The sequence below is a fragment of the Pezoporus flaviventris genome, unplaced genomic scaffold, assembly GCF_033815535.1.
Source record: "Pezoporus flaviventris isolate CSIRO_AGI_PZ_B2104156 unplaced genomic scaffold, CSIRO_AGI_Pfla_v1 ptg000292l, whole genome shotgun sequence".
Taxonomy (NCBI): domain Eukaryota; kingdom Metazoa; phylum Chordata; class Aves; order Psittaciformes; family Psittacidae; genus Pezoporus; species Pezoporus flaviventris.
In genome coordinates, this window is record NW_026892839.1 from 207,758 (window position 1) to 235,591 (window position 27,834).

General features: G+C 54.2%; 3 protein-coding genes across 3 annotated transcripts; 2 read left to right on the forward strand and 1 right to left on the reverse strand.

Annotated features, from left to right (window-relative positions):
• Positions 1–2,013: 2,013 nt before the first annotated feature.
• Positions 2,014–3,609, forward strand: LOC133263357 (phospholemman-like). Its single transcript, XM_061443106.1, has 6 exons — positions 2,014–2,109; positions 2,188–2,220; positions 2,392–2,466; positions 3,065–3,101; positions 3,423–3,472; positions 3,563–3,609. The coding sequence occupies exons 1-6, from the start codon at positions 2,094–2,096 to the stop codon at positions 3,583–3,585; spliced, it is 234 nt and encodes a 77-aa protein (XP_061299090.1). The 5' UTR covers positions 2,014–2,093; the 3' UTR covers positions 3,586–3,609.
• Positions 3,610–6,797: 3,188 nt separating this feature from the next.
• LOC133263372 (FXYD domain-containing ion transport regulator 7-like) lies at positions 6,798–13,548 on the forward strand. Its single transcript, XM_061443119.1, has 6 exons — positions 6,798–6,899; positions 8,516–8,548; positions 11,490–11,564; positions 12,355–12,388; positions 13,314–13,352; positions 13,464–13,548. Exons 1-6 carry the CDS (start codon positions 6,869–6,871, stop codon positions 13,480–13,482), a joined length of 231 nt encoding a protein of 76 aa, XP_061299103.1. The 5' UTR covers positions 6,798–6,868; the 3' UTR covers positions 13,483–13,548.
• A 1,107-nt stretch (positions 13,549–14,655) lies between these two features.
• Positions 14,656–20,173, reverse strand: LOC133263370 (uncharacterized). Its single transcript, XM_061443117.1, has 7 exons — positions 20,072–20,173; positions 17,814–17,927; positions 16,897–16,953; positions 16,404–16,526; positions 15,354–15,471; positions 15,139–15,259; positions 14,656–14,683 (listed from the first exon to the last, which is right to left on the reverse strand). Exons 1-7 carry the CDS (start codon positions 20,171–20,173, stop codon positions 14,656–14,658), a joined length of 663 nt encoding a protein of 220 aa, XP_061299101.1.
• Positions 20,174–27,834: the final 7,661 nt, after the last annotated feature.

Consider the following 27,834-nt stretch of genomic DNA (forward strand, 5'->3'; position numbering starts at 1 on the left):
GTTCCCCATTCCCCCATTGCCCCACATTGCCCCCCATTGCCCCCCATTGTCCCCATTGCCCCCCATTGCCCCCATTGCCCCACATTGCCCCATTGCCCCCCATTGTCCCCATTGCCCCCCATTGCCCCACATTGCCCCCCATTGTCCCCATTGCCCCCCATTGCCCCACATTGTCCCCATTGCCCCATTGCCCCCCATTGCCCACATTGCCCCACATTGCCCCCATTGCCCCCCATTGTCCCCATTGCTCCCCATTGCTCCCCATTGCCCCCCATTGCCCCCCATTGCCCCCAGCACAGAGGGGTCCATTGCCGGGATGGGGCGGGGCAGGGATCAAGGTCACGTTTCCACGGCAACGGCCGTTGCCCCCAGTTGGGGCGACTCCGGGGACCGTTTTCCGCCCTTATTCACCGTTTGTAGCCGTTTTCACCCCTTCTAACACCGTTTTCCACCCGTTCTGACACCGTTTTCACCCGTTCTGACGCCGTTTTCACCCGTTCTGACACCGTTTTCACCCGTTCTGACACCGTTTTCACCCCTTCTAACACCGTTTTCACCCCTTCTAAAGCCGTTTTCACCCGTTCTAACGCCGTTTTCACCCCTTCTAACGCCGTTTTCACCCGTTCTAACACCGTTTTCACCCGTTCTAATGCCGTTTTCACCCCTTCTAACGCCGTTTTCACCCCTTCTAACACCGTTTTCACCCCTTCTAACACCGTTTTCACCCCTTCTAACACCGTTTTCACCCGTTCTGACGCCGTTTTCACCCCTTCTAACACCGTTTTCACCCCTTCTAACACCGTTTTCACCCCTTCTAACACCGTTTTCACCCCTTCTAACACCGTTTTCACCCGTTCTAACGCCGTTTTCACCCCTTCTAACACCGTTTTCACCCGTTCTGGCGCCGTTTTCACCCGTTCTGACACCGTTTTCACCCCTTCTAACACCGTTTTCACCCGTTCTGACACCGTTTTCACCCGTTCTGACACCGTTTTCACCCGTTTTGACATCGTTTTCACCCGTTCTGACGCCGTTTTCAGCCTGTTTAAACCGTTTTCACCCATTTTAACAACGTTTTCACCCGTTTTAACATCGTTTTCACCCGTTCTGACACCGTTTTCAGCCTGTTTAAACCGTTTTCACCCATTTTAACAACGTTTTCACAGTTTTAACATCGTTTTCACCCGTTCTGACACCGTTTTCACTCGTTCTAACGCTGCTTTCCCCCGTCTGACACCGTTTTCACCTGTTCTAACACCGTTTTCACCCGTTTTTGCCCGTTTTAACACGTCTTTCAGCCTGTTTAAACCGTTTTCACCCGTTTTAACAACGTTTTCACCCGTTTTAACATCGTTTTCACCCGTTTTGACACCGTTTTCACCCGTTCTAACACCATTTTCACCGGTTTTGACATCGCTTTCAGTTTAATCCACTTCTTAGTCCCTTTCTTGTTACTTCTGTTACTTTTGCCCGGGTTTTGCCCCTTTTCCCTTATTTTTGCCCATTTCCCAGTTTTTTCCCTGGTTTTGCCCATTTCTCCCATGTTTTCCCTCATTTTCCCCTGGTTTTATCCAGTTTTCCCTCTTTTTCCCAATTTTTTGTGCGTTTCCCTTCATTTTTCCCCGTTTCCACTGAAGTTTTCCCATTTTCCCTTATTTGTGCCCATTTCCCCCTGGTTTTGCCCGTTTTGCCCCATTTTTGCCCATTTTCCCCCAGCTTTTCCTCACTTTTGCCCATTTTGCCCTGGTTCTGGCCCAGTTCTGAGTTTTTCTTCAGGTTTTCCCACTTTTCCCTCTTTCTCCCCATTTTTCCTTGATTTTGCCCATTTTTTTGCCCATTTCCTCCCATTTTTGCCCACCTTTCCCAGATTTTCCCCATTTTCCTCTATTTTTTGCCTTTTCCCTCTATTTTCCCCGTTTTCCCCCAATTTTGCCCGCTTTTTGCCTGCTTTCCCCCAATTTTGCCCATTTCCCCCCATTTTAAGCCCATTGCACGCACACGTATGACACCCCATGACGTCACACACACGTGTTCTCTCTCCACCCCCCCAGGCTCTCACACACGTGTCATTGCGTGTCATTGCGTGTTGTCCCATGGCCCCAGCTGCAGGTAAAGGGGGGGTCCATGGGGGCGGACACACATGACCCTGGTCATGTGATCATTAAACACCACCACCCCCCCATCTAGAGCCCCCCTCGGACCAGGATCGCTTCAGCTATGGTGAGAACACGCATGTACATGTATGTGGCTGTACATGTGTACATGTATGTGGCTGTACATGTATGTGGCTGTACATGCATGTTGCTGTACCCATACACGGGTGTATACATGTATATGGGCTGTACACACATGTACATACATGTAGCTGTACATACATGTGCCCATACACAGACTATGAGTCCCTGCGCGTCGGGGGCCTCATCTTCGCCGGCGTCCTCTTCCTCCTGGGCATCCTCCTCATCCTCAGTGCGTGATACAGGACCCAAAACAGCCCCAAAACAGCCCAAAACACCCCCCAAATGCCCCCAAACACCTCAAAATGTCCCCAAACCCCCCCATAGCCCCCATTCACACCCCATAATACCCCAGAACACCCCCAAAATGCCCCAAATGCCTCAAAACGCCCCCAAACGCCCCCAAAATGCCCCAAAATGCTCCCAAACACTCCCAACGCCCCCAAATGCCCCCCAAAGCCCTTAAATGCCCCCCAAACACCCCCAAACGCCCATAAACGTCCCCAAACGCCCCCCAAACGCCCTTAAATGCCCCAAAACGCCCCCAAACCGCCCCGAAACGCCCCCAAACACTCTCAAACCCTCCCAAATGCCCCCAAACGCCCTTAAATGCCCCTAAACGCTCCCCAAATGCCCCAAAACGCCCCCAAACGCTCTCAAACCCTCCCAAACGCCCCCAAACACCCTTAAATGCCCCCAAACGCCCTCAAACCACCCCAAACCGCCCCCAAACGCTCTCAAACCCTCCCAAACGCCCCCAAACGCCCTTAAATGCCCCAAAACGCCCCAAAACGCCCCAAAACGCCCCTTAAACGTCTCCGTCCTCCCAGGCCGCCGCTGCCGCTGCAAGTTCGACCAACAGCCAAAGTAACTGGGTTATACTGGGTTATACTGGGGGGCACTGGGGGGCACTGGGGGGGCACTGGGGTATACTGGGGGGCGTCACTGGGGTATACTGGGGGGTATCACTGGTGTATACTGGGCTATACTGGGTTATACTGGGGGGTCACTGGGTTATACTGGTCTATACTGGTGTATTCTGGTCTATGCTGAGCTATACTGGGCTATACTGGTCTATACTGGTGTATTCTGGTCTATACTGGTTTATACTGGTCTATACTGGGTTATACTGGTCTATACTGGTCTATACTGGTCTACATTGGTTTATACTGGTGTGTCCCCCTCCAGGACGGGAGAGCCCGATGAGGATGAGGGGCCGCTACGTCAGAGCATCCGCCGTAAGTGATTGGCTGCGAGGGGCGGGCGGGCGGGGCCTCAGCCTCAGGCCACGCCCCCTCCTCTCAAGCCACGCCCCCTCTCCCATATAGGTTTGTCCACAAGGATGAGATGAAGAGGGTGAGAATGGGGGGATCTATGGGGGGGACCTATGGGGGGAACCTATGGGGGGAACCTATGGGGGGGACCTATAGGGGGATCTATGGGGGGGACCTATAGGGGGATCTATGGGGGGGACCTATGGGGGGATCTATGGGGAGGACTTATGGGGGGGGGGGACTTATGGGGGGGACATGTGGGGGGGACCTATAGGGGGGATCTATAGGGGGGACCTATAGGGGGGGACCTATGGGGGGGACCTGTGGGGGGGACCTATAGGGGGGACCTATGAGGGGGTCCTATAGGGGGGACCTATGGGGGGGACCTATGGAGGGGACATATAGGGGGACCTATGGGGGGACCTATAGGTGGGTGTCCTATTTGGGGGTTCCTATAGGGGAGTTCCTATAGGGGGGACCTATGGGGGGGTCCTATAGGGGGGACCTATAGGGGGTCTCTATTGGGGGGTGTCCCATCTGGGGGGTTCCTATAGGGGGGATCCTATAGGGGCGGTTCTATAGGGGAGGTTGAAAGGGGGGGGTCCTATGGGGGTCTTATGGGGAGGGTCCCTATGGGGCATCCAATGGGGGTCCCATTGGGGGGGTTCTATGGGGGAGTCCTATAGGGGGTCCCTATGGGGGTCCTATTGAGGGTCCCTATGGGGGGGTCCTATAGGGGTCCCTATAGGAGGACGTGGATGGACACATGGACACCCCCCAACTCCTGCCCCCCCCCCAATAAATGACCCCCCCCCCACCCCATAACCAATGGGGGGGCTCCAATGGCATCAAGTCACGGCCAATGAGCGCCTCCGATGGTGTCCATCGCCTCTTGGTTGACCAATGGGGTTTGGGGGTGGTTTAAGGTGGTTTTGGGGTGGTTTGGGGGTGAATTAAGGTGGTTTGGGGTGAATTAAGGTGGTTTTGGGGTGAATTAAGGTGGTTTGGGGTGAATTAAGGTGGTTTTGGGGTGAATTAAGGTGGTTTGAGGGGTTAAGGTGGTTTTGGGGTGAATTAAGGTGTTTTCGGGGTGAATTAAGGTGGTTTGGGGGTGAATTAAGGTGGTTTGGGGGTGAATTAAGGTGTTTTCGGGGTGAATTAAGGTGGTTTGGGGGTGAATTAAGGTGGTTTTGGGGTGAATTAAGGTGGTTTGGGGGTGAATTAAGGGGTTTTGGGGTGAATTAAGGTGGTTTGGGGGTGAATTAAGGTGGTTTGGTGGTTAAGGTGGTTTTGGGGTGAATTAAGGTGGTTTGGGGGTTAAGGTGGTTTGGGGTGAATTAAGGTGGTTTTGGGGTGAATTAAGGTGGTTTAGGGGGTTGAGGTGGTTTTGGGGTGAATTAAGGTGGTTTAGGGGTTAAGGTGGTTTTGGGGTGAATTAAGGTGGTTTTGGGGTGAATTAAGGTGGTTTTGGGGTGAATTAAGGTGGTTTGGGGAGTTAAGGTGGTTTTGGGGTGAATTAAGGTGGTTTGGGGGTTAAGGTGGTTTTGGGGTGAATTAAGGTGGTTTGAGGGGTTAAGGTGGTTTTGGGGTGAATTAAGGTGGTTTAGGGGGTTAAGGTGTTTTCGGGGTGAATTAAGGTGGTTTGGGGGTTATTAAGGTGGTTTTGGGGTGAATTAAGGTGGTTTGGGGTGAATTAAGGTGGTTTAGGGGTTAAGGTGGTTTTGGGGTGAATTAAGGTGGTTTGAGGGGTTAAGGTGGTTTTGGGGTGAATTAAGGTGGTTTAGGGGGTTAAGGTGTTTTCGGGGTGAATTAAGGTGGTTTGGGGGTTATTAAGGTGGTTTTGGGGTGAATTAAGGTGGTTTGGGGTGAAAAGGTGGTTTGGGGGGGTTAAAGTGGTTTTGGGGTGAATTAAGGTGGTTTGGGGGTTAAGGCGGGTTTGGAGCAATTTAAGGCATTTTAGTCTGATTTAAGGCATTTTAGTCTGATTTAAGGCATTTTAGTCTGATTTAAAGCATTTTAGGCTGATTTAAAGCATTTTAGGCTGATTTAAGGCATTTTCGGCTGATTTAAGGCATTTTAGGCTGATTTAAAGCATTTTAGGCTGATTTAAAGCATTTTAGGCTGATTTAAGGCATTTTCGGCTGATTTAAAGCATTTTAGGCTGATTTAAAGCGGTTTGGGGCTGATTTCAAGTGGGTTTGAGCTCATTTACAGCGTTTTTGGCTGATTTAAAGCATTTTGGGGCTGCTATAAAGCGTTTTTGGCTCATTTAAAGCATTTTGGGGCTGCTATAAAGCGTTTTGGGCTGATTTAAAGCGTTTTGGGGCTGTTATAAAGCGTTTTGGGCTGATTTAAAGCGTTTTGGGACTGCTATAAAGCGTTTTGGGCTGATTTAAAGCATTTTGGGCCAATTTAAAGCGTTTTGGGCCTATTTAAAGCATTTTGGGGCTGTTATAAAGCGTTTTGGGATGATTTAAACCATTCTTAGGCTGATTTAAACCATTTTTAGGCTGTTTAAGATCTTTTTAGGCTGCCTTAAAGTGGTTTTGGCTGCTTTAAAGCGTTTGGGGGCTGCTATGAAGCGTTTTTGGGGTGATTTAAAGAGTTTTGGGCTGATTTAAACCATTTTTAGGCTGCCTTAAAGCGTTTTTGGCTGCTTTAAAGCGCTTGGGGGCTGCTATGAAGCGTTTTGGGATGATTTAAACCGTTTTTAGGCTGATTTAAACCATTTTTTAGGCTGATTTAAAGCTGTTTTGGCCGCTTTAAAGAGTTTGGGAGCTGCAATAAGGCGTTTTTGGGTGATTTAAAGCGTTTTGGGCTGATTTAAACCAGTTTTTTGGGCTGATTTAAAGCGGGTTTGGCTGTTTCGGCTCATTTTTAGGCTGCCTTAAAGCGTTTTTGGCTGCTATAAAGCGTTTTGGGGGCAATTTAAGGCGTTTTGGGCTGCTTTAAAACCATTTTTAGGCTGCTTTAAAGCGGTTTTTGCTGCTTTAAAGCGTTTTGGGGCTGCTTTAAAGCGGTTTTGGGGTGATTTAAAGCGTTTTGGGCTGCTTTCAACCATTTTTAAGCTGATTTAAAACTGGTTTGGCTGTTTTAGATCATTTTTAGGCTGACTTAAAGCGTTTTTGACTGCTTTAAAGCGTTTTTCGGCTGCTTTAAACCGTTTTTTAGGCCGATTCAAGCCGTTTTGGGGCCGTTTTACAGCGTTTCTGGGTGGTTTTGCTCCCATTATGGGGGGGAGGGGGGTCCTGCTCCGGTGGGCGTGGCCTCCGCATCTCCTCCCCCCCCCCCCCCCCCCCCCCCCCCCCCCCGCTGCCGCATCGCTCCGGTACCGAGTGGAGCCGAAGGGAGCCGAGAGCCATGGCGACCCCTACGGAGGCAGCTATGGGGGGTACGGGCGCTATGGGGCGCTATGGGGCGCTATGGGGCTCTATGGGGCGCTATGGGGCGCTATGGGGTGCTATGGGGCTCTATGGGGCCCGATGGGTGCAGGATACAGGTGGGTGCAGGGTGGATGCTGAGGGATGAAGGATGCAGGGAGGGATGCTATGGGGTGCAGGATGGGTGCTATGGGGTGCTAATGGCTGCTATGGGGTGCTGGGGGGGGTGGGTGCAGGATGGATGCTGAGGGGTGAAGGATGCAGGGGAGGATGCTATGGGGTGCTATGGAGCGCTATGGGTGCTAATGGGGCTCTATGGGGTGCTAGTTGTTGCTATGGGGTGCTAGTTGTTGCTATGGGGCGCTATGGGGAGGTGGGTGCAGGATGGATGCTGAGGGGTGAAGGATGCAGGGAGGGATGTATGGGGTGCTAATGGCTGCTATGGGGTGCTAGGGGTGCTAATGGGGCTCTAGGGGGTGCTATGGCTGCTATGGGGTGCTAATGGGGCTCTGGGGGGGCTATGGGGATGCTATAGGGTGCTGGGTGCAGGATACAGGTGGATGCTGATGGGGACGTGATGCGGGGGGGATGCTATGGGATGCAGGATGGGTGCTATAGGGTGCTATGGGGATGCAGGATAGGTGCTATGGGGTGCTAAAGGGTGCTATGGGGTGCTAATGGGTGCTATGGGGTGCCTAATGGGTGCTATGGGACGCTATGGGGATGCAGGATGGGTGCTATCGGGTGTTTGGTGCAGGATACAGGTGGGTGCAGGGTGGGTGCAGGGTGATGCAGCATGCAGGGCGGATGCTATGGGGCGCAGGAGGGGCGCTATGGGGTGCTATGGGGTGCAGGATGGGTGCTACGGGGATGCTAACGGGGTGCTGGGTGCAGCATACAGGTAGGTGCAGGATGGATGCTATAGGGTACTATGGGGCGCTATAGGCTGCTATTGGGGTGCTACAGGCTGCTATTGGGGTGCTATAGGCTGCTATTGGGGTGCTATAGGCTGCTTATTGGGTGCTACGGGGGCTATGGGGGGCTATAGGGTGCTATGGGGATCCTAATGGGGTGCTGGGTGCAGGATACAGGTGGGTGCAGGATGGATGCTATAGGGCGCTATAGGCTGCTATTGGGGTGCTACAGGCTGCTTAGGGGGTGCTATAGGCTGCTATGGGGTGCTATAGGCTGCTTATTGGGTGCTATGGGGGGCTATAGGGTGCTATGGGGATGCTAATGGGGTGCTGGCTGCAGGATACAGGTGGGTGCAGGATGGATGCTATGGGGCGCTATAGGCTGCTAATGGGGTGCTATAGGCGGCTATTGGGGGGCTATAGGCTGCTACTGGGGTGCTATAGGCTGCTATTGGGGTGCTATGGGGGCTATAGGGTGCTATTGGGGCTATAGGGTGCTATGGGGTGCAGGATGGATGCTGGGGTGGGGGGGGCAGGATACAGGTGGGTACCGGATGGATGCTATGGGGCGCTATGGGGCGCTATGGGCTGCGCGGCCCCGCACTGCGCGTTGCGCTGCGGCTGCGCCCGCATCGGGGGGGGGGGGGGGGGGGGGATTGATCCCAGCCCCATCCCATGGGATCCCCCCCTATTCCCATCCCCCCCCCCTCCAGAAGCCGCTCGGGCCAAGGACCCCTTTAACTACGGTGAGATATGGGGGGGCCATAGGGGTGTATGGGGTGCTATGGGGTGTATGGGGGTGCTATAGGGGTGTATGGGGGTGCTATAGGGGTATATGGGGGTGCTATAGGGGTGTATGGGGGTGCTATAGGGGTATATGGGGGTGTTATAGGGGTGTATGGGGGTGCTATAGGGGTATATGGGGGTGTTATAGGGGTATATGGGGGTGCTATAGGGGTGTATGGGGGTGCTATAGGGGTATATGGGGGTGTTATAGGGGTATATGGGGGTGCTATAGGGGTATATGGGGGTGCTATAGGGGTGTATGGGGGTGCTATAGGGGTATATGGGGGGGCTATAGAGGGTATATGGGGGTGCTATGGGGTGTATGGGGGTGCTATAGGGGTGTATGGGGGAGCTATAGGGGTGTATGGGGGTGCTATAGGGGTATATGGGGGTGCTATAGGGGTGTACGGGGGTGCTATGGGGGTGCTATAGGGGTGTATGGGGGAGCTATAGGGGTGTACGGGGGTGCTATGGGGGTGTATGGGGGTGCTATAGGGGTGTATGGGGGAGCTATAGGGGTGTATGGGGGTGCTATAGGGGTGTATGGGGGTGCTATGGGCTGTATGGGGGTGCTATAGGGGTGTATGGGGAGTGATATAGGGGTGTATGGGGGTGCTATAGGGGTGTATGGGGGTGCTATGGGGTGTATGGGGGTGCTATAGGGGTGTATGGGGGTGCTATAGGGGTATATGGGGGTGCTATGGGGGTGCTATGGGGTGTATAGGGGTGTATGGGCGTGCTATAGGGGTATATGGGGGTGTTATAGGGGTGTATGGGGGTGCTATAGGGGTGTATGGGGTGCTATAGGGGTGTATGGGGAGCTATAGGGGTGTATGGGGGTGCTATAGGGGTATATGGGGGTGCTATAGGGGTGTATTGGGGTGCTATGGGCTGTATGGGGGTGTTATAGGGGTGTATGGGGAGTGATATAGGGGTGTATGGGGGTGCTATAGGGGTGTATGGGGGGTGCTATAGGGGTAAATGGGGTGCTATAGGGGTGTATTGGGGGTGCTATAGGGGTGTATGGGGTGCTATGGGCTGTATGGGGGTGCTATAGGGGTGTATGGGGAGTGATATAGGGGTGTATGGGGGTGCTATAGGGGTGTATGGGGGTGCTATGGGGTGTATGGGGGTGCTATAGGGGTGTATGGGGGTGCTATAGGGGTATATGGGGGTGCTATGGGGGTGCTATGGGGTGTTATAGGGGTGTATGGGCGTGCTATAGGGGTATATGGGGGTGTTATAGGGGTGTATGGGGGTGCTATAGGGGTGTATGGGGTGCTATGGGGTGTATGGGGAGCCTATAGGGGTGTATGGGGGTGCTATAGGGGTATATGGGGGTGCCTATAGGGGTGTATGGGGTGCTATGGGCTGTATGGGGGTGTATAGGGGTGTATGGGGAGTGATTATAGGGGTGTATGGGGGTGCTATAGGGGTGTATGGGGTGCTATAGGGGTATATGGGGGTGCTATAGGGGTGTATGGGGGTGCTATAGGGGTATATGGGGGTGCTATAGGGGTATATGGGGGTGCTATAGGGGTGTATGGGGGTGCTATAGGGGTATATGGGGGTGCTATAGGGGTGTATGGGGGTGCTATTGTGGTATATGGGGGGCCCATAGGGGAGTATTTGGGGTGCAGAGAGGAGTTTTGGGGGACTTGGATGATTTTGGGGTGGTTTTGGTGTGTTTTGGGTAATTTTGGTTTCTTTTTTTGGTGTTTTGGGGTGATTTTGGTGTGTTTTGGGGGTGATTTGGGTTGGAGTGATTTTGGGTGATTTTGTGTGGCTTTGGGTGTTTTAGGGTGATCTGGGCTGGTTTGGGGTGTTATTTGGGGGTGATTTTGGGTGATTTCGAAAGGTTTGGGGTGGTTTTGGGTAGATTTTGAGTGGTTTGGTTGATTTTGGGTTGATTTCAGGCGTTTTGGGGGTGTTTCTGAGTTGATTTTAGGCGGTTTGGGTTAATTTCGGGGGGGGGAGGTGGTTTTGGTTGATTTTGGGTTAATTTCGGGTGGTTTTGTGCCTTTTTCAGTTGATTTCGGCGGTGTTCGGTCATTTTGGGGTGATTTCGGGCGGTTTTGGTTTTATTTCGGGTGATTTTGGTTGGTTTTGGTTTAATTTTGGGTGATTTTCCCTGATTTTGGGTTAATTTCGGGCTGTTTTGGGAAATTTTGGGTTGATTTCGGGGCTCTGAGTTAATTTCGGGAGTTTTAGGGGTGGTTTGGGGGTGATTTCGGCTGGTTTGGGGGTGATTTTGGGTTAATTTCGGGTGGTTTTGGGAAATTTTTGGTTGATTTCGGGTGCTCTGTGTTAATTTCGGGAGTTTTAGGGGTGGTTTGGGGCTGATTTCGGCTGGTTTGGGGGGGATTTTGGGTTAATTTCGGGTGTTTTGGGGTGATTTTGGCGTTTTGGGGTTAATTCCCGGTGGTTTGGGATAATTTTGGGTTAATTTTCGGCTGTTTTGGGGTTAATTCCGGGTGGTTTTGGGTTGAATTCGGGTGGCTTGGGTTGAATTTGGGTGTTTTGGGGTCATTTTGGGTGGATTTCGTCTGTTTTGGGGGTGGTTTGGGTGATTTTGAGCAGTTTTGGGTTGATTTCGGGTGTTATTGAGTCATTTGGGGTTGATTTCGGGTGTTTGGGGTTTTTTGGGTGTTGATTTCGGGTGGTTTTGGGTTGATTTTTGGTGTTTTGGGTTGATTTCGGGTATTTTTGGGTTGATTTCAGGTGTTTTGGGGGTGTTTTTGGGTTGATTTCGGGTGTTTTTGGGTTGATTTGGGTGTTTTGGTGGTGTTTTTGGGTTGATTTCGGGTGTTTCTGGGTTGATTTCAGGTGTTTTGGGGGTGTTTTGGGTTGATTTTTGGGTGTTTTTGGGTTGATTTCGGGTGTTTTTGGGTCTCCCCACAGATTACGAGTCCCTGCGCCTGGCGGGGTTGGTTCTCGCCATCGTCATGTTCGTGCTCGGGGTCCTCATCGCGCTCAGTGAGTGCCCCCCCGCCCCAAAACAACCCAAAATCAGCCCAAAACACCCAAAACCACCCAAAAATACCCCAAAACCAGCCCAAACCCGCCCAAAATGCCCCAAACCAGCCAAAAATCAGCCCCAAATACACCAAAATCAGCCCAAAACGCCCCAAAACCACCCCTAAACCATCCCAGAATAGCAAAATTACCCCCAAACAACCTAAAACACCCCGAAATACCCCAAAATCAGCAGAAAAAGCCCCCCAAAAACACCCCAAAACAGCTCAAAAAGCCCCAAACACCGAAAAATACCCACAAAACAGCCAAAATCAGCCCCAAATACCCACAAAACAGCCAAAAATCAGCCCAAAATACCCCAAAATAGCCAGAAAACGCCAAAAATCAGCCCAAAATACCCCTAAACCAGCCAAACCCACCCAAAACAGCCCCAAATACCCCCAAAACACTCCAAAACATGCCTAAAATGGCCTAAAATGGCCCCAAACCAGCCCAAACCAGCCCAAAATTGCCCAAACACCACTGAACCAGCCCAAAACGCCCTAAACTGCCCCAAAACGCTAAGAAACGCCCCGAACCCACCCAAAACACCCTAAAGGGGCCTAAAATGCCCCCAAATGCCCCAAATGCCCCAAACCACCCCAAAACGCCTGAGAACACCACAAAGCTGCCCCAAAACACCCCAAAATGCCCTAAACGCCCCCAAACGCCACCTTCAACCAAAATGCCCCAAACCGCCCCAAAATGCCCCAAATCCGCCCCATTTTGGGTTCTTTTTCTGCACCCCCAGGTAAGAAGTTCAAGTGCAAAAAGGCGGAGCCAAGGTAAGACCCCGATAGTGAGAACCCCCCCCATAGACCTTGATAATGGGAACCACCCCACAGACCCCGATAATGAGAACCACCCCATAGACCTGATAATGGGACCCCCCCCCATAGACCCCCATAAAGGGACCCCCCCTCCCCATAGACCCCGATAATGGGAACCACCCCATGGACCCCCATAATGTGAACCCCCCATAGACCCCGATAATGAGAACCCCCCCATAGACCCCCATAATGTGAACCCCCCATAGACCCCGATAATGAGAACCCCCCATAGACCCCCATAATGGGAACCACCCCCCCACAGACTCCGATAATGGGACCAGCCCCATAGACCCCAATAATGGGAACCCCCCCATCGACCCCCATAATAGAACCCCCACCCCATAGACCCCGATAAGGGGAACTCCCCATAGACCCCGATAATGAGAACCCCCCCCAGAGACCCCGATAATGGGAACCCCCGCATAGACCTCGATAATGAGAACCCCCCCCATAGACCCCGATAATGGAAAACCCCCATAGACCCCCATAATGGGACCCCCCCCATAGACCCCGATAATGAGAACCCCCCCATACACTGACCCCGACAATGAGAAGCCCCCCATAGACCCTGATAATGGGAACCCCCCCCCATAGACCCCGATAATGGGAACCCCCGCATAGACCCCCGTAATGGGAACCCCCCCATAGACCCCGATAATAAGAACCCCCCCACCCATAGACCCCGATAATGGGAACCCCCCCATAGACCCCATAATGGGAACCCCCCCATAGACCCCCATAATGGGACCCCCCCATAATAGAACCCCCACCCCATAGACCCTGATAATGGGAACCACCCCCATAGACCCCGATAATGAGACCCCCCCCATACACTGACCCCCCCCATATTGGGGTCCCCCATTGCCCCCCCCTTTTACAGCCCCCCGGACCCCCGGCAGCCGACCAAGACCCCCAGTAAGTGCCACCAATGGGGGGGGGGGGGCAAGGTTTTGGGGTGAATAAAGCGATTTTGGGTCTCTATAATGCCCCCCCCCCCCCCCCCCCCCATTGACCTCCTCTTTCCCAGCAGCCCCGCGGCCACGGCGTAGCCCCGCCCCCTGGAGCATGACCCCCCCCCTCCCCCCCCATGTTAATGAATGGGGATGGGGGGAGGGGGGGATTTGGGGGTGTGTCCCCCCCCCACGGAGCCAAGGACACCCCAATGGGGGGCACCCATTGTGGGGACCCCCCCCACCCAAGAGGGGACCCCCCCCCAGCACCCATTATAAGGGGGGGGTGCCCCAAAAGTGGGTGCCCCCCCATAATTGCACCTTGCACGCGAGGGGACCCCCCATAGCACCCCAATATTGGGACCCTCCACCCCATAGGACCCCCCTATAGACCCCAATGGGACTGCCCCATATGGGACCCCCCCACAGCACCCCAATATTGGGACCCCCCACCCCATAGGACCCCCCATAGCACCCATAGGAGACCCCCCCCCCAGCACCCCAATATTGGGTCCCCCCACCCCATAGCACCCCCCTATAGACCCCAATGGGAGTACCCCATATGGGACCCCCACCCCATAGCACCCATAGGAGACCCCCGCCCCATAGCACCCCAATATTGGGTCGCCCCCCCCATAGCACCCATATGAGAACCCTGCCCCATAGCACCCCAATATTGGGACCCCCCACCCCATAGCACCCCCCTATAGACCCCAAGGGGACTGCCCCATATGGGACCCCTCCCATAGCACCCATAGGGGACCCCCCCCATAGCACCCCAATTTTGGGTACCCCTACCCCGTAGCACCCCAATATTGGGTCCCCCCCACCCCATAGCACCCATATGAGACCCCCGCCCCATAGCACCCCAATTTTGGGTCCCCCCACCCCATAGCACCCCAATATTGGGTCCCCCCACCCCATAGCACCCATATGAGAATCCCGCCCCATAGCACCCTAATTTTGGGTCCCCCCCACCCCATAGCACCCCAATATTGGGTACCCCCACCCCATAGCACCCATATGAGACCCCTGCCCCATAGCACCCCAATTTTGGGTCCCCCCACCCCATAGCACCCCAATATTGGGTCCCCCCACCCCATAGCACCCATATGAGACCCCCGCCCCATAGCACCCCCATATTGTTACCCCCCATTGTCCCCCCCATAGGCCCCCCTCAATGGGACCCCTCCACAATGGGGGGGTCCCATTGGGGGGGGGGGGGAGGTTTTGGGGTCCCCCCCCAATAAAGGATCTGTTTGGTAACCGCCGCTAGGGGGCGCTGCGTCCGGGGGCGGGGCTTAAGGGAAAGGGGCGGGGCTTAAGGTGCCCTATTGGGAGTAATGGTCTATAATGGGATGTACTGGGTTATACTGGGTTATACTGGTCCATACTGGGTTATACTGGTCCATAATGGGATGTACTGGTCCATAATGGGCTATACTGGGCTATACTGGTCCATACTGGGCTATACTGGTCCATACTGGGCTATACTGGGTTATACTGGCCCATACTGGGATGCACTGGTCCATACATAGCACCCTATAGAGCCCTATAGCACCCTATGGTACTCCATAGAGCCCTATAGCACCCTATAGCACCCCATGGAGCCCTGTAACACCCTATAGCACCCATAGAGCCCTATAGCGCCCCATAGAGCCCCATAACATCCTATAGCACCCCATAGAGCCCCATAACACCCTATAGCACCCCATAGAGCCCTATAGAACCCTATAAGGCCCCATAGAGCCCCACAACACCCTATAGCGCCCATAGACCTTTATTGAGGGGCGGAGCCAGAAGGGGGGGTGGGGCGTGGCCTCGCTTAAGCCCCGCCCCCCGACGCAGGAAGTGACGTCTGGTAGATCACAACGGGCTGGGGGGAGGGGGCAAAGAGGGGGCGGGGTCAGGGTCGTGGCCACGCCCCCCTTTTGGCCCCGCCCCATTCCCCTCCCCCCCCCCGCACTCACCGGCCCCGCCCCCCGCCTTTGGGCGCCCCCTGGCGGCCGCCACGGACCCGGTCACGGCGAGGGCGGCCCCGGCCGCCGCTGACGTCATCAGGAGCGCGTGCGCGCCCAGCAGCGCCCCCTGGCGGCGGGGATGGGTGAGGAACCCATAGGGACCCATAGAGACCCATAGAGACCCATAGAGACACATAGAGACCCCATAGAGACCCATAGAGACCCATAGAGACACATAGAGACCCATAGAGACACATAGAGACCCCATAGAGACCCATAGAGACCCATAGAGACACATAGAGACCCCATAGAGACCCATAGAGACCCATAGAGACCCATAGAGAAACATAGAGACCCCATAGAGACCCATAGAGACCCATAGAGACCCATAGAGACCCATAGAGACACATAGAGACCCATAGAGACCCATAGAGACCCATAGAGACACATAGAGACCCATAGAGACACATAGAGACCCATAGAGACCCCATAGAGACCCATAGAGACCCATAGAGACCCATAGAGACCCCATAGAGACCCATAGAGACCCATAGAGACCCATAGAGACCCCATAGAGACCCCATAGAGACCCATAGAGACCCCATAGAGACCCATAGAGACCCATAGAGACCCATAGAGACCCCATAGAGACCCATAGAGACCCATAGAGACCCCATAGAGACCCATAGAGACCCATAGAGACCCATAGAGACCCATAGAGACCCCAATAGAGACCCATAGAGACCCATAGAGACCCCACAGAGACCCATAGAGACACATAGAGACCCATAGAGACACATAGAGACCCATAGAGACCCCACAGAGACCCATAGAGACACATAGAGGACCCATAGAGACCCCACAGAGACCCCATAGAGACACATAGAGACCCATAGAGACCCATAGGGACCCATAGAGACCCCATAGAGACCCATAGAGAAACACTGAGATGCATAGAGACCAACAGAGACCCCATAGAGACCCATAGGGACCCACAGAGACCCACAGAGACCCATAGAGAAACACAGAGACCCATAGAGACCCCATAGCGCCCCCTACCTCGTGGGAGGGCCCCAGGTTGTAGCACGTGGGGCAGGTGTGGGGCAGGAGCAGCCCCTGCAGCCCCAGTGCCAGGAAGGAGCCGATGGAGGCCACGACCCCCAGGGCCAGCGCTGCCCGCGCCTATGGGGCAGCCCCACACGTGAGCCTATGGGGCACTCTATGGGTCACACCCCCCCCCCAGGTCACCTGCCCCACATCGTGTCCCATAGCCAAGCCATATCACCCCACCGTACCCCTACAGCATCCCATAGTGCCCCACAGCACTCTATAGTGCCCCATAGCTGCCCCATAGCCACTTGATAGCTGCCCCATAGGCAGGCCATATCACCCCATAGCTGCCCCATAGCTAGCCCATAGCACCCCGTAGCTGCCCCATAGCTAGCCCATAGCACCCCACAGCTGCCCCACAGCCAACACATAGCATGCCATATCTGCCCCATAGCCAGCCCATAGCACCCCACAGCTGCCCATAAGTGTTCCCCCCACTCACCAGCCCCACAGAGGGCCTCTGCGCCATCGCTACCAGCACCGCCCCCGACACCATCAGCTGGGGGGGCAGATGTGGGTCACGCTCTGCCCCATAAGTGGGGCCCACCCCGTAAGTGCTCCCCCCGGTCCAATATGAGCCCACCCTTCCCCATAGCACCCCATATAAGTGCCCTGTAAGTGTCCACCACCCCATAACCACCCCCTGCCCCATAACCACCCCATAACCCCACCCCTCAATTCCACCCACAACCACCCCCTCTGTCCCATAAGTGCTCCCTCTGCCCCACAACTGCCCCCCCGCCCTGTAAGTGCCCCCTCTGCCCCATAAGTGCCACCCCTGCCCCAAAAGTGCCCCCTCAGCCCAAGTGCCCCCCATCAACCCCCATAAGAGCCCCCCCTCCTGCCCCACAAGTGTTCCCCCACCTGCCCCACAAGTGTTCCCCCTCCTGCCCCACAAGTGTTCCCCCTCCTGCCCCACAAGTGTTCCCCCTCCTGCCCCACAAGTGTTCCCCCTCCTGCCCCACAAGTGTTCCCCCTCTGCCCCACAAGTGGCCTCCTGCCCCACAAGTGTTCCCCCTCCTGCCCCACAAGTGTTCCCCCTCTGCCCCACAAGTGTTCCCCCTCTGCCCCACAAGTGTTCCCCTCCTGCCCCACAAGTGTTCCCCCTCTGCCCCACAAGTGTTCCCCTCCTGCCCCACAAGTGTTCCCCCTCTGCCCCACAAGTGTTCCCCCTCTGCCCCCACAAGTGTTCCCCCTCCTGCCCCACAAGTGTTCCCCCTCTGCCCCACAAGTGTTCCCCCTCCTGCCCCACAAGTGTTCCCCCTCTGCCCCACAAGTGTTCCCCCTCTGCCCCACAAGTGTTCCCCCTCCTGCCCCACAAGTGTTCCCCCTCCTGCCCCACAAGTGCCCCCCCCTCACCACGGCTCCTGCCCCTATGGGGGCCCCGAGCTCCGCCCCCACCGGGTGCTGCAGGGCCACGAACAGCCCCGCCCCCAGCGCGCACTGCAGCGCCCCCAACAGGAGCTGGGAAACCTGCGGGGACCCACAGGGACCCATAGAGACCCATAGAGACCCATAGAGACCCATAGAGACACATAGAGACCCATAGGGACCCATAGAGACACATAGAGACACATAGAGACCCATAGAGACCCATAGAGACCATAGAGACACATAGAGACCCATAGAGACACATAGAGACACATAGAGACCCATAGAGACCCATAGAGACACATAGAGACCCATAGAGACCCATAGAGACCCCATAGAGACCCCATAGAGACCCATAGAGACACATAGAGACCCATAGAGACACATAGAGACCCATAGAGACCCATAGAGACCCATAGAGACACATAGAGACCCATAGAGACCCATAGAGACACATAGAGACCCATAGAGACCCATAGAGACACATAGAGACCCATAGAGACCCATAGAGACACATAGAGACCCCATAGAGACCCCATAGAGACCCATAGAGACACATAGAGACCCATAGAGACACATAGAGACCCATAGAGACCCATAGAGACCCATAGAGACCCCATAGAGACCCATAGAGACACATAGAGACCCATAGAGACCCCATAGAGACCCCATAGAGACCCATAGGGACCCATAGAGACCCATAGAGATCCATAGAGATCCATAGAGACCCATAGAGACACATAGAGACCCCATAGAGACCCATAGAGACCCCATAGAGACCCATAGAGACACATAGAGACCCATAGAGACCCCATAGAGATCCATAGAGATCCATAGAGACCCATAGAGGACCCATAGAGACACATAGAGACCCCATAGAGACCCATAGAGACCCATAGAGACCCATAGAGACCCCCATAGAGATCCATAGAGATCCATAGAGACCCATAGAGACCCATAGAGACACATAGAGACCCCATAGAGACCCATAGAGACCCATAGAGACCCCATAGAGACACATAGAGACCCATAGAGACCCATAGAGACCCATAGAGACCCCATAGAGACCCATAGAGACCCATAGAGACCCATAGAGACCCCATAGAGACCCATAGAGACCCATAGAGACCCCATAGAGACCCATAGAGACCCATAGAGACCCATAGAGACTCCATAGAGACCCATAGAGACCCCATAGAGACCCCATAGAGACCCATAGAGACCCCATAGAGACCCATAGAGACCCATAGAGACCCATAGAGACCCCATAGAGACCCATAGAGACCCATAGAGACCCATAGAGACCCATAGAGACCCCCATAGAGACCCATAGAGACCCATAGAGACACATAGAGACACATAGGGACACATAGAGACCCATAGAGACCCATAGAGACCCATAGGGACCCATAGAGACACATAGAGACCCATAGAGACACATAGAGACCCATAGAGACACATAGAGACCCATAGGGACCCATAGAGACCCATAGAGACCCCATAGAGACCCATAGAGACCCATAGAGACCCATAGAGACACATAGAGACCCATAGAGACACATAGAGACCCATAGGGACCCATAGAGACCCATAGAGACCCATAGAGACACATAGAGACCCATAGAGACGCCATAGAGACCCATAGAGACCCATAGAGACCCACAGGGACCCATAGAGACCCCATAGAGACCCATAGAGACCCATAGGGACCCATAGAGACACATAGAGACCCATAGAGACACATAGAGACCCATAGAGACCCCATAGAGACCCCACAGAGACCCATAGAGACCCATAGAGACCCCATAGAGACCCATAGGGACCCATAGAGACCCCATAGAGACCCCATAGAGACCCCATAGAGACCCATAGAGACCCATAGGGACACATAGAGACCCATAGAGACCCATAGAGACCCCATAGAGACCCATAGAGACCCCATAGAGACCCCATAGGGACCCATAGAGACCCATAGAGACCCATAGAGACCCATAGAGACCCATAGAGACCCATAGAGACGCCATAGAGACACATAGAGACCCATAGAGACCCATAGAGACCCACAGGGACCCATAGAGACCCCACAGAGACCCATAGAGACCCATAGGGACCCATAGAGACACATAGAGACCCATAGAGACCCATAGAGACCCATAGAGACCCATAGAGGCCCCATAGAGACCCCATAGAGACCCATAGAGACCCATAGAGACCCACAGCACCCCGTAGCCCCCTCCCCCACTCACCCCCACCGCCAGGGGCTCCCCCCCCAACTTCCGGTCCCCTCCCCCCCCCGGCAGGACCCGGGTCAGGAGCGCGACCCCCCCCGTGGCGCCTTCTCCCTCCATGGCCCCGCCCCCTCCCTTGGCCCCGCCCCCTCCCACACACCCGGATGTGCCCCGCCCCTTTTTGGCGCCAAAAGGACTCGATGTCGTCATCACCTCCGCGTTTTAAGGTGGAAAAGGGGAATTCGGGGGCGAGGAGCGAATGCCCCCCCCCCCCCCCCGTTTGGGCTGAAACGCCGCTTTTGGGTCAAAAACTGCTGTGGGTATCAAATTTATGCGTTTTCACAGCGAAATCCAGCGTTTCCCAACGTTTTTGGGCTGAAAACGCCGCTTTTTGGGTCAAAAAAGAGCTTTGGTGTCAAATTTATTCATTTTCACAGCGAAACCCCGCGGTTCCCGACGTTTTTGGGCTGAAAACGCCGCTTTTTGGGTCAAAAGCGGGTCTGGGTATCAAATCGATGCGTTTTCGCAGCGAAATCCAGCGTTTCCCAGTGTTTTTTGGGGTGAAAACAGCGTTTTTAGGTCAAATCCCCCCCGCGAGGTCGCGTTTTGGGTTAAAAACCCGTCATTTTGGGGCCGGGGATCGATTGGGTTCTGCCCCACCCCCAAAACCTCCGATTTTGGGGCAAAGTTTCGGGGCGGATGAAGTTTAACCCAATTTGGGCGAATTTGGGTAAATTTGGGCGGGTTTAGGTGAATTTGGGCGTTTTGGGTTAAATTTGCGTGTTTTGGGGGTAAATTTTGGCATTCTTGGGTGGATTTGGGCGTTTTGGGGACAAATTTGGGCGTTTTTTGTCAGATTTGGGCAGTTTTGGGGTGGTTTAGGGTGGTTTTGGGGTGAAAACCGGTGGTTTTGGGGCACAGGTCGCTTCGTTGCCAAATTCCCTTTGGGAACGGGGGGGGGCTCGAGGGGGAAGGTGAATTTTGGGGTTAAAAACCATTCTTTAGGGTCCAAACGGCCACAAAATGAAGATTTTTGGGACAAAAAGCAGCATTTGGGGGCTAAAAGCAACATTTTGGGGCCTAAAAGCAGTATTTTGGGGCAAAAAGCAGCATTTTTGGGGCTAAAAGCAACATTTTGGGGGCTAAAGCAACATTTTGGGGCTAAAAGCAATATTTTGGGGCTAAAAGCAACATTTTGGGGGCTAAAAGCAACATTTTGGGGCTAAAAGCAACATTTTGGGGGCTAAAAGCAGCATTTTGGGGCTAAAAGCAGCATTTTGGGGGCTAAAAGCAACATTTTGGGGGCTAAAAGCAATATTTTGGGGCTAAAAGCAACATTTTTGGGGGCTAAAAGCAACATTTTGGGGCTAAAAGCAACATTTTGGGGGCTAAAAGCAACATTTTGGGGGCTAAAAGCAACATTTTGGGCTAAAAGCAACATTTGGGGGCTAAAAGCAACATTTTGGGGGCTAAAAGCAACATTTTGGCGGCTAAAAGCAACATTTTGGGGCTAAAAGCAACATTTTGGGGCTAAAAGCAACATTTTGGGGGCTAAAAAGCAACATTTTGGGGCAAAATGCAGCATTTTTGGGGGCTAAAAGCAGTATTTGGGGGCAAAAAGCAGCATTTTGGGGCTAAAAGCAGCATTTTGGGGACTAAAAGCAACATTTTGGGGCTAAAAGCAACATTTTGGGGGCTCGGGACCCCCAACAACGGCCACGCGGGGCCCCCCCATGGTGGTGATGGCGGGGGGGGCCAGATGATGTAGGTGGTGGTGACGGCGAGCGGCGGTGACGTCATCGGCGACGTCATCGGTGATGTCATCGACGGGCAGCAGCTGGGCTGCAAAGGGGAGGTGTGAGAGGTGGCCCCCAAGGAAACAACCCAAATTCACCCCAAAAACACACAAATTCACCCCAAAACCACACAAATTCACCCCAAAGCCGCCCAAATTCACCCCAAAACCACACAAATTCACCCCAAAACCGCCCAAATTCACCCCAAAACCGCCCAAATTCACCCAAAACCTGCCCAAATTTACCTCAAAATGCCCAAATTCACCCAAAAACCGCCCAAATTCACCCCAAAAACACACAAATTCACCCCAAAACCGCCCAAATTCACCCAAAACCGCCCAAATTTTCCTCAAAATGCCCAAATTCACCCCAAAACTGCCCAAATTTCCCTGAAAACAGCCAAATTCACCCCAAACCGGCCCAAGTTTACCCCCAAAATGCCCAATTTCACGCTCAAAACTCCCAAATTTACCTCACACGCCCAAATTTACCCCAAAACTGCTAAAATTCAGCCCCCAAAATAAAACAAATTACCTGAAAACGCCCAAATTCACCCCAAAGTGCTCAAATTCACCCCCAAAAGGCCAAAATTCACCCCCAACCCCCCCAAATTCCCCCCACCCCCCCCAAATCCCCCCCCCGTTCCGTACCTTGCAGGGGCACCCGCAGGGCTTCTGGCGCTGCCGCCGCTGACCCCGACCTTGACCCCGACCTTGACCCCGTCTGCGACCCCGGCACCGGCACAAGCGCCCCATGGCCCCCCCCACCTGCGGCCCCGACACCCCCGTCACCAAAACCGACCCAAAAACACCCCCAAATAGCCCCAAAACACCCTAAATACCCTTAAAACGCCCCAAAACACCCCCAAATAGCCCCAAAACAACCCTAAATACCCTTAAACACCCCAAAACACCCCAAAAATAAGCCCCAAAACACCCCAAAATAGCCCCAAAACACCCAAAATACCCTTAAAAACACCCCAAAACACCCCCAAAATAGCCCCAAAACACCCCAAAATAACCCCAAAACACCCCAAAATACCCTTAAAACACCCCAAAACACCCAAAATAGCCCCAAAACACCCCCAAATAGCCCCAAAACAACCCTAAATACCCTTAAAACACCCCCAAATAGCCCCAAAACACCCCAAAATAGCCCCAAAACACCCCCAAATAGCCCCAAAACAACCCTAAATACCCTTAAAACACCCCAAAATATCCCCAAAACACCCCTAAATAGCCCCAAAACACCCCATAATATACTTAAAACACCCAAAACACCCCAAAATAGCCCAGAAACACCCCAAATACCCCGACCCCCCCAAAATTGCCCCAAAACAGCCCTGAAACACCCCAAAATACCCTTAAAACACCCCACAACCCCCCCAAATAGCCCCAAAATACGCCCAAAACACAATAGCCCTAAAACCCCCCCAAATACCCTAAACCACCCCAAAACCCCCCCAACCCCCCAAATACCCTTAGAACACCCCCAAAACACCCCCAAATACCCTAAACCACCCCAAAATACCCCCAACCCCCCCAAATACCCTTAGAACACCCCCAAAACACCCCCAAATACCCCCACCCCCCCAAATAGCCCCAAAATACCCCCCAAACACCCCAATAGCCCTAAACCCCCCCGAAATACCCTAAACCACCCCAAAACACCCCAAAATACCCCTAAACCCCCCCAAAATACAATTCAACCACCCCCAAATACCCCAAAATACCCTGAAACACCCCCAAATACCCCGAAACATACCAAAACACCCCTAAACCACCCCAAACTGCCCCCAAACCACCCCAATGAGTGTCCCCAAAACCCCCTCAAGTGACCCAAATGTCCTCAATGCCCCCAAATTCACCCAAACCACCCCAAACCGCCTGGAGCTACCCCCAATGACCCCAAAACGCACCCAAACACCCTCAAACGCCTTTAGTTACCCCCAAAACGCTTCCAAAACACCCTCAAACGCCTTTAGTTACCCCCAAAACGCTTCCAAACACCCCCAAACGCCTGCACTTACCCCCCAAGGACCCCAAACGCCCTCAAACACCCTGAAAACCACCTCAAAACACCCCAAACACCCCAGACGCCTTTAATTACCCCAAAACACCTCAAACACCTTTAATTACCCCCAAAACGCCCCCAAACGCCTTTAGTTACCCCCCAAAAGCCCAAAACGCCCTCAACCCTCCCCAAACGCCTGTAGTTACCTTTGAAAGGCCCCCAAACGACTTCAGTAACCCCACAAACGCCCCCAAAACACCCCCAAACCGGTTTAGCTACCCCAAAATTGACCCCTAAACGCCCCCAAAACACCCGCAAACGCCCCAAACCGCCCGTAATTACCCCCAAAACGCCCTCAATCGCCCCAAACACCCCCAAACCCCTTAAGTTACCCCAAACATCACCCCCAAATGCACTGAAACGCCCCCAAACGCCCGCAATTACCCCCAAAACGCCTTCAAAACGCCCCAAAACGCCTTCAAAACGCCCCAAAACGCCTTCAACGGCCCCAAAACGCCTTCAAACGCCCCAAAACGCTCCCAAACGCCTTCAAACGGCCCCAAAACGCCCCAAAACGCTCCCAAACGCCCCAAAACGCCTTCAAAACGCCCCCAAACGCTCCCAAACGCCTCAAACGCCCCAAACGCTCCCAAACGCCTTCAAAACGCCCCCAAACGCTCCCAAACGCCTTCAAACGGCCCCAAAACGCTCCCAAACGCCCCAAAACGCTCCCCAAACGCCCCCCGCCCGTTTCTTGCCTGCACCGGACGCGTTCGGCTCCGTTCTGGGGCTGCAGCCGCGGGGGGGCCCCCTTAAACCCCGCCCCTCCCCCCCCGAACCCCATCATTGCCCCTCCCCCCCCCCCCCCAAACCCTCTCATTGAGTCAGGGCGCGCCAAAAACGCTCGTAATTGCGCGCCAAACGGGTGACGTCACCGCCGACGCTTCCCCCCATTGAAGCCCCCAAACCGGTCGGGCCGGACGTCATTAATGACGTCATCACCCCCTCCCCATTAAGCCACGAACAACCCGCCCATCCCATCACTGACGTCACCGCCCGTTCCCGCCCTTATTGCGTCATTTTCCCGCCACCGCCTGGATGTGGGCGGGGCTTAAGTGTCTCATTTGCATCGAGCTCATTAACATGGGGCTGATTTGCATAACAGATTGATTGGTTGGTGCCTAGAAGGACACCTATTAGCATGGGGTTCATTAGCATAGGACTCATTAGCATATAGAACTCATTAGCATACAGAGCTCACAGGCCTGGTGGGTTGAAGACTCATTTGCGTAGAGCCTCATTTGCATATAGTCTTATTTGCATGCAGCCTGATTAGCAAGACTGCTCATCTGCATATCGACAGCTTCATTTGCATATCACACCCTCATTTCCATAATGGGTCATAATTACACCGCATCATTTGCATGCCACCCATTGCTTATATTGCTTCATTTGCGTATCTCCTTGTTAGCATATCCACTCATTTGCATACTCATTAGCTACCATACCACATCGTTTACATACCACCCAATCAATGCAGGGCCTGATTTGCATATTGCCCATTTATGGACGCATTTGCATATCATCTAATTACCGTACCGACTCATTTGCATATACGCTATAATCACTGCATTCTCTCAGCACTATCCCCTATGCCTACTGCATGATGAGTGATTAGCATATTCATTAGCACACACCCTCCATGACACGCATTTTGCATCCTTAATGAGACTCATTTGAATAACTAACCATATCATCCGGTTAGTTATTCAAATAACTAATAACCAACGCATTGCACCGTTAACCCTAATTTGCCTGTCATTTGCATAATTCACCCTCTCATTAGCATGTTCACACCTTCATTAGCATACACACACAGTCACTAGCGGGGGGCTTCATTTGCATAAAGTGCATTTGCAGATCAGACATCGTGTGCCGCCCCCTCATTTGCATACAGCCAATCAGCTTGCGCGGCTCATCAGCATAGGGCCAATCAGCGCGGAGCTGATCAGCATAAGTTCATTTGCATCTGGCTCATTTGCATGCACAGCTCAGTGCTGGGGGCAGGGTGGGGTTGTTGTGGGTCCTTCCATAGGAGCACCCATGGGTGCCAACAGCCATCTGCAGGAGCACCCATGGGTGCTGGGTCCAATCATAGGAGCACCCATAGGTGCCAATAGCCGCCCACAGGAGCACCCATGGGTGCTGGGTCCTTCTTTAACGCGCTGGGTCCATCCATAGGAGCACCCATAGGTGCCAACAGCTGTCCAAAGGAGCACCCATGGGTGCTGGGTCCTTCTTTAACATGCTGGGTCCATCCATAGGAGCACCCATAGGTGTCAATAGCCGCCCACAGGAGCACCCATGGGTGCTGGGTCCTTCTTTAACGTGCTGGGGTCCATCCATAGGAGCACCCATAGGTGTCAATAGCCATCCACAGGAGCACCCATGGGTGCCAACAGCCATCCATAGGAGCACCCATGGGTGCTGGGACCTTCTATAGGGTGCTGAGTCCATCCATAGGCGCACCCATAGGTGCCAACAGTCATCCACAGGAGCACCCATGGGTGCCAACAGCCATCCACAGGAGCACCCATGGGTGCTGTACCCCTTCCATAGGAGCCGTGCAATGGTGCTGGGTGCAGGGGGGGGCCGGGTCGCCCCCCCCGGGGGGGTTATTGCAGGGGGGGCGCTGTGTAAGGGGGGGTGGGTGCTATGGGTGCTATAGGGGGTGCTATAGGGGAGGGGGGGGGCAGCAGCACCCATGGGTGCTACTCGGCCACCTGCACCCCTGCGCAGTTCTCTTTGCTCTCCGAGGTGATGGCAAGGTACTCGGACCTGTGGGGGGACAGGGAGCCTATAGCACCCCATAGCACCCTATAGCACCCCATAGCACCCTATAGACCCCCCATAGCACCCCATAGCACCCTATAGACCCCCATAGCACCCTATAGACCCCCATAGCACCCTCAGACCCCTACAGCACCCCTTTCCCATTGACCCTACCCCAATCCCTTTTAGCTCCTCCCCTTTCCCCCTTTTGGCCCACCCCCTTTACCCCTTAGCCCCTCCCCTACCCCGATAAGCCCCGCCCCCTTTTTCCCTTGGCTCAGCCCCCATTGATTTCACCCCCATTGATACACCCATTTCCTACTGGCCCTATCCCTTTAGCCCTGCCCCTTTTCCCATTATCCCCTCCCCTTCTCCTTTAGCCCCACCCCTTCCCCCTTAACCACGCCCCCTTTCCCATCCGCTCAGCCCCTTTCCCACTGATTACACCCCATTTCCCATTGACCCTACCCCTTTCTCCCTTCCCCCTTTAGCCCCGCCCCTTCCCCCCTTTGGCCCCGCCCCCCCGGGTGACGCACGCGCTGTCGGGGGGCGGGGCTGCCGCCGCCACCTTGCGGTAGCAGTAGAGCATCTCTGCGGCCAGCCACAGCGTGAGCACCACGATGAGCACGTACATGAGCACCTCGGACACGATGGACGCCAGGTCCCGGCGCGCTGCACATCCGCCCCATTGAGACCCATAGATCCCCACTGAGCCCCATTGATCCCCACTGACTCCTCCCATTGAGCCCCATTGACCCCCCACGATAAGCACGTACATGAGCACCTCGGACACGATGGACGCCAGGTCCCGGCGCGCTGCACATCCGCCCCATTGAGACCCATAGATCCCCATTGAGCCCCATTGACTCCACCCATTGAGCCCCATTGACTCCTCCCATTGAGACCCACTGAGTCCCATTGACACCCGTTGAGTCCCATTGACACCCATTGACCTCCATTGACCACCACTGAGTCCCATTGAGTCCCACTGACACCCACTGAGTCCCATTGACACCCGTTGAGTCCCATTGACACCCATTGAGTCCCATCGACACCCACTGACCCCCGTTGACCACCACTGAGTCCCATTGACCCCCCATTGACAGCCATTGAGTCCCATTGACACCCACTGACCTCCAA

Coding starts and splice junctions, on each gene's coding strand:
- LOC133263357 (XM_061443106.1), top strand. Junction 2,221..2,391: donor CCAGGATCGCTTCAGCTATG/GTGAGAACACGC, acceptor GCCCATACACAG/ACTATGAGTCCCTGCGCGTC. Junction 3,102..3,422: donor AAGTTCGACCAACAGCCAAA/GTAACTGGGTTA, acceptor GTCCCCCTCCAG/GACGGGAGAGCCCGATGAGG.
- LOC133263372 (XM_061443119.1), top strand. CDS start 6,869: ATGGCGACCCCTACGGAGGCAGCTATGGGGG. Junction 8,549..11,489: donor CAAGGACCCCTTTAACTACG/GTGAGATATGGG, acceptor GTCTCCCCACAG/ATTACGAGTCCCTGCGCCTG. Junction 12,389..13,313: donor TGCAAAAAGGCGGAGCCAAG/GTAAGACCCCGA, acceptor CCCCTTTTACAG/CCCCCCGGACCCCCGGCAGC.
- LOC133263370 (XM_061443117.1), bottom strand. CDS start 20,173: ATGGAGGGAGAAGGCGCCACGGGGGGGGTCGCGCTCCTGACCCGGGTC. Junction 15,472..16,403: donor ACCTGGGGCCCTCCCACGAG/GTAGGGGGCGCT, acceptor CCCCGCCGCCAG/GGGGCGCTGCTGGGCGCGCA. Junction 14,684..15,138: donor TATGGGCGCTATAGGGTGTT/GTGGGGCTCTAT, acceptor CTTTCCCTTAAG/CCCCGCCCCCGGACGCAGCG.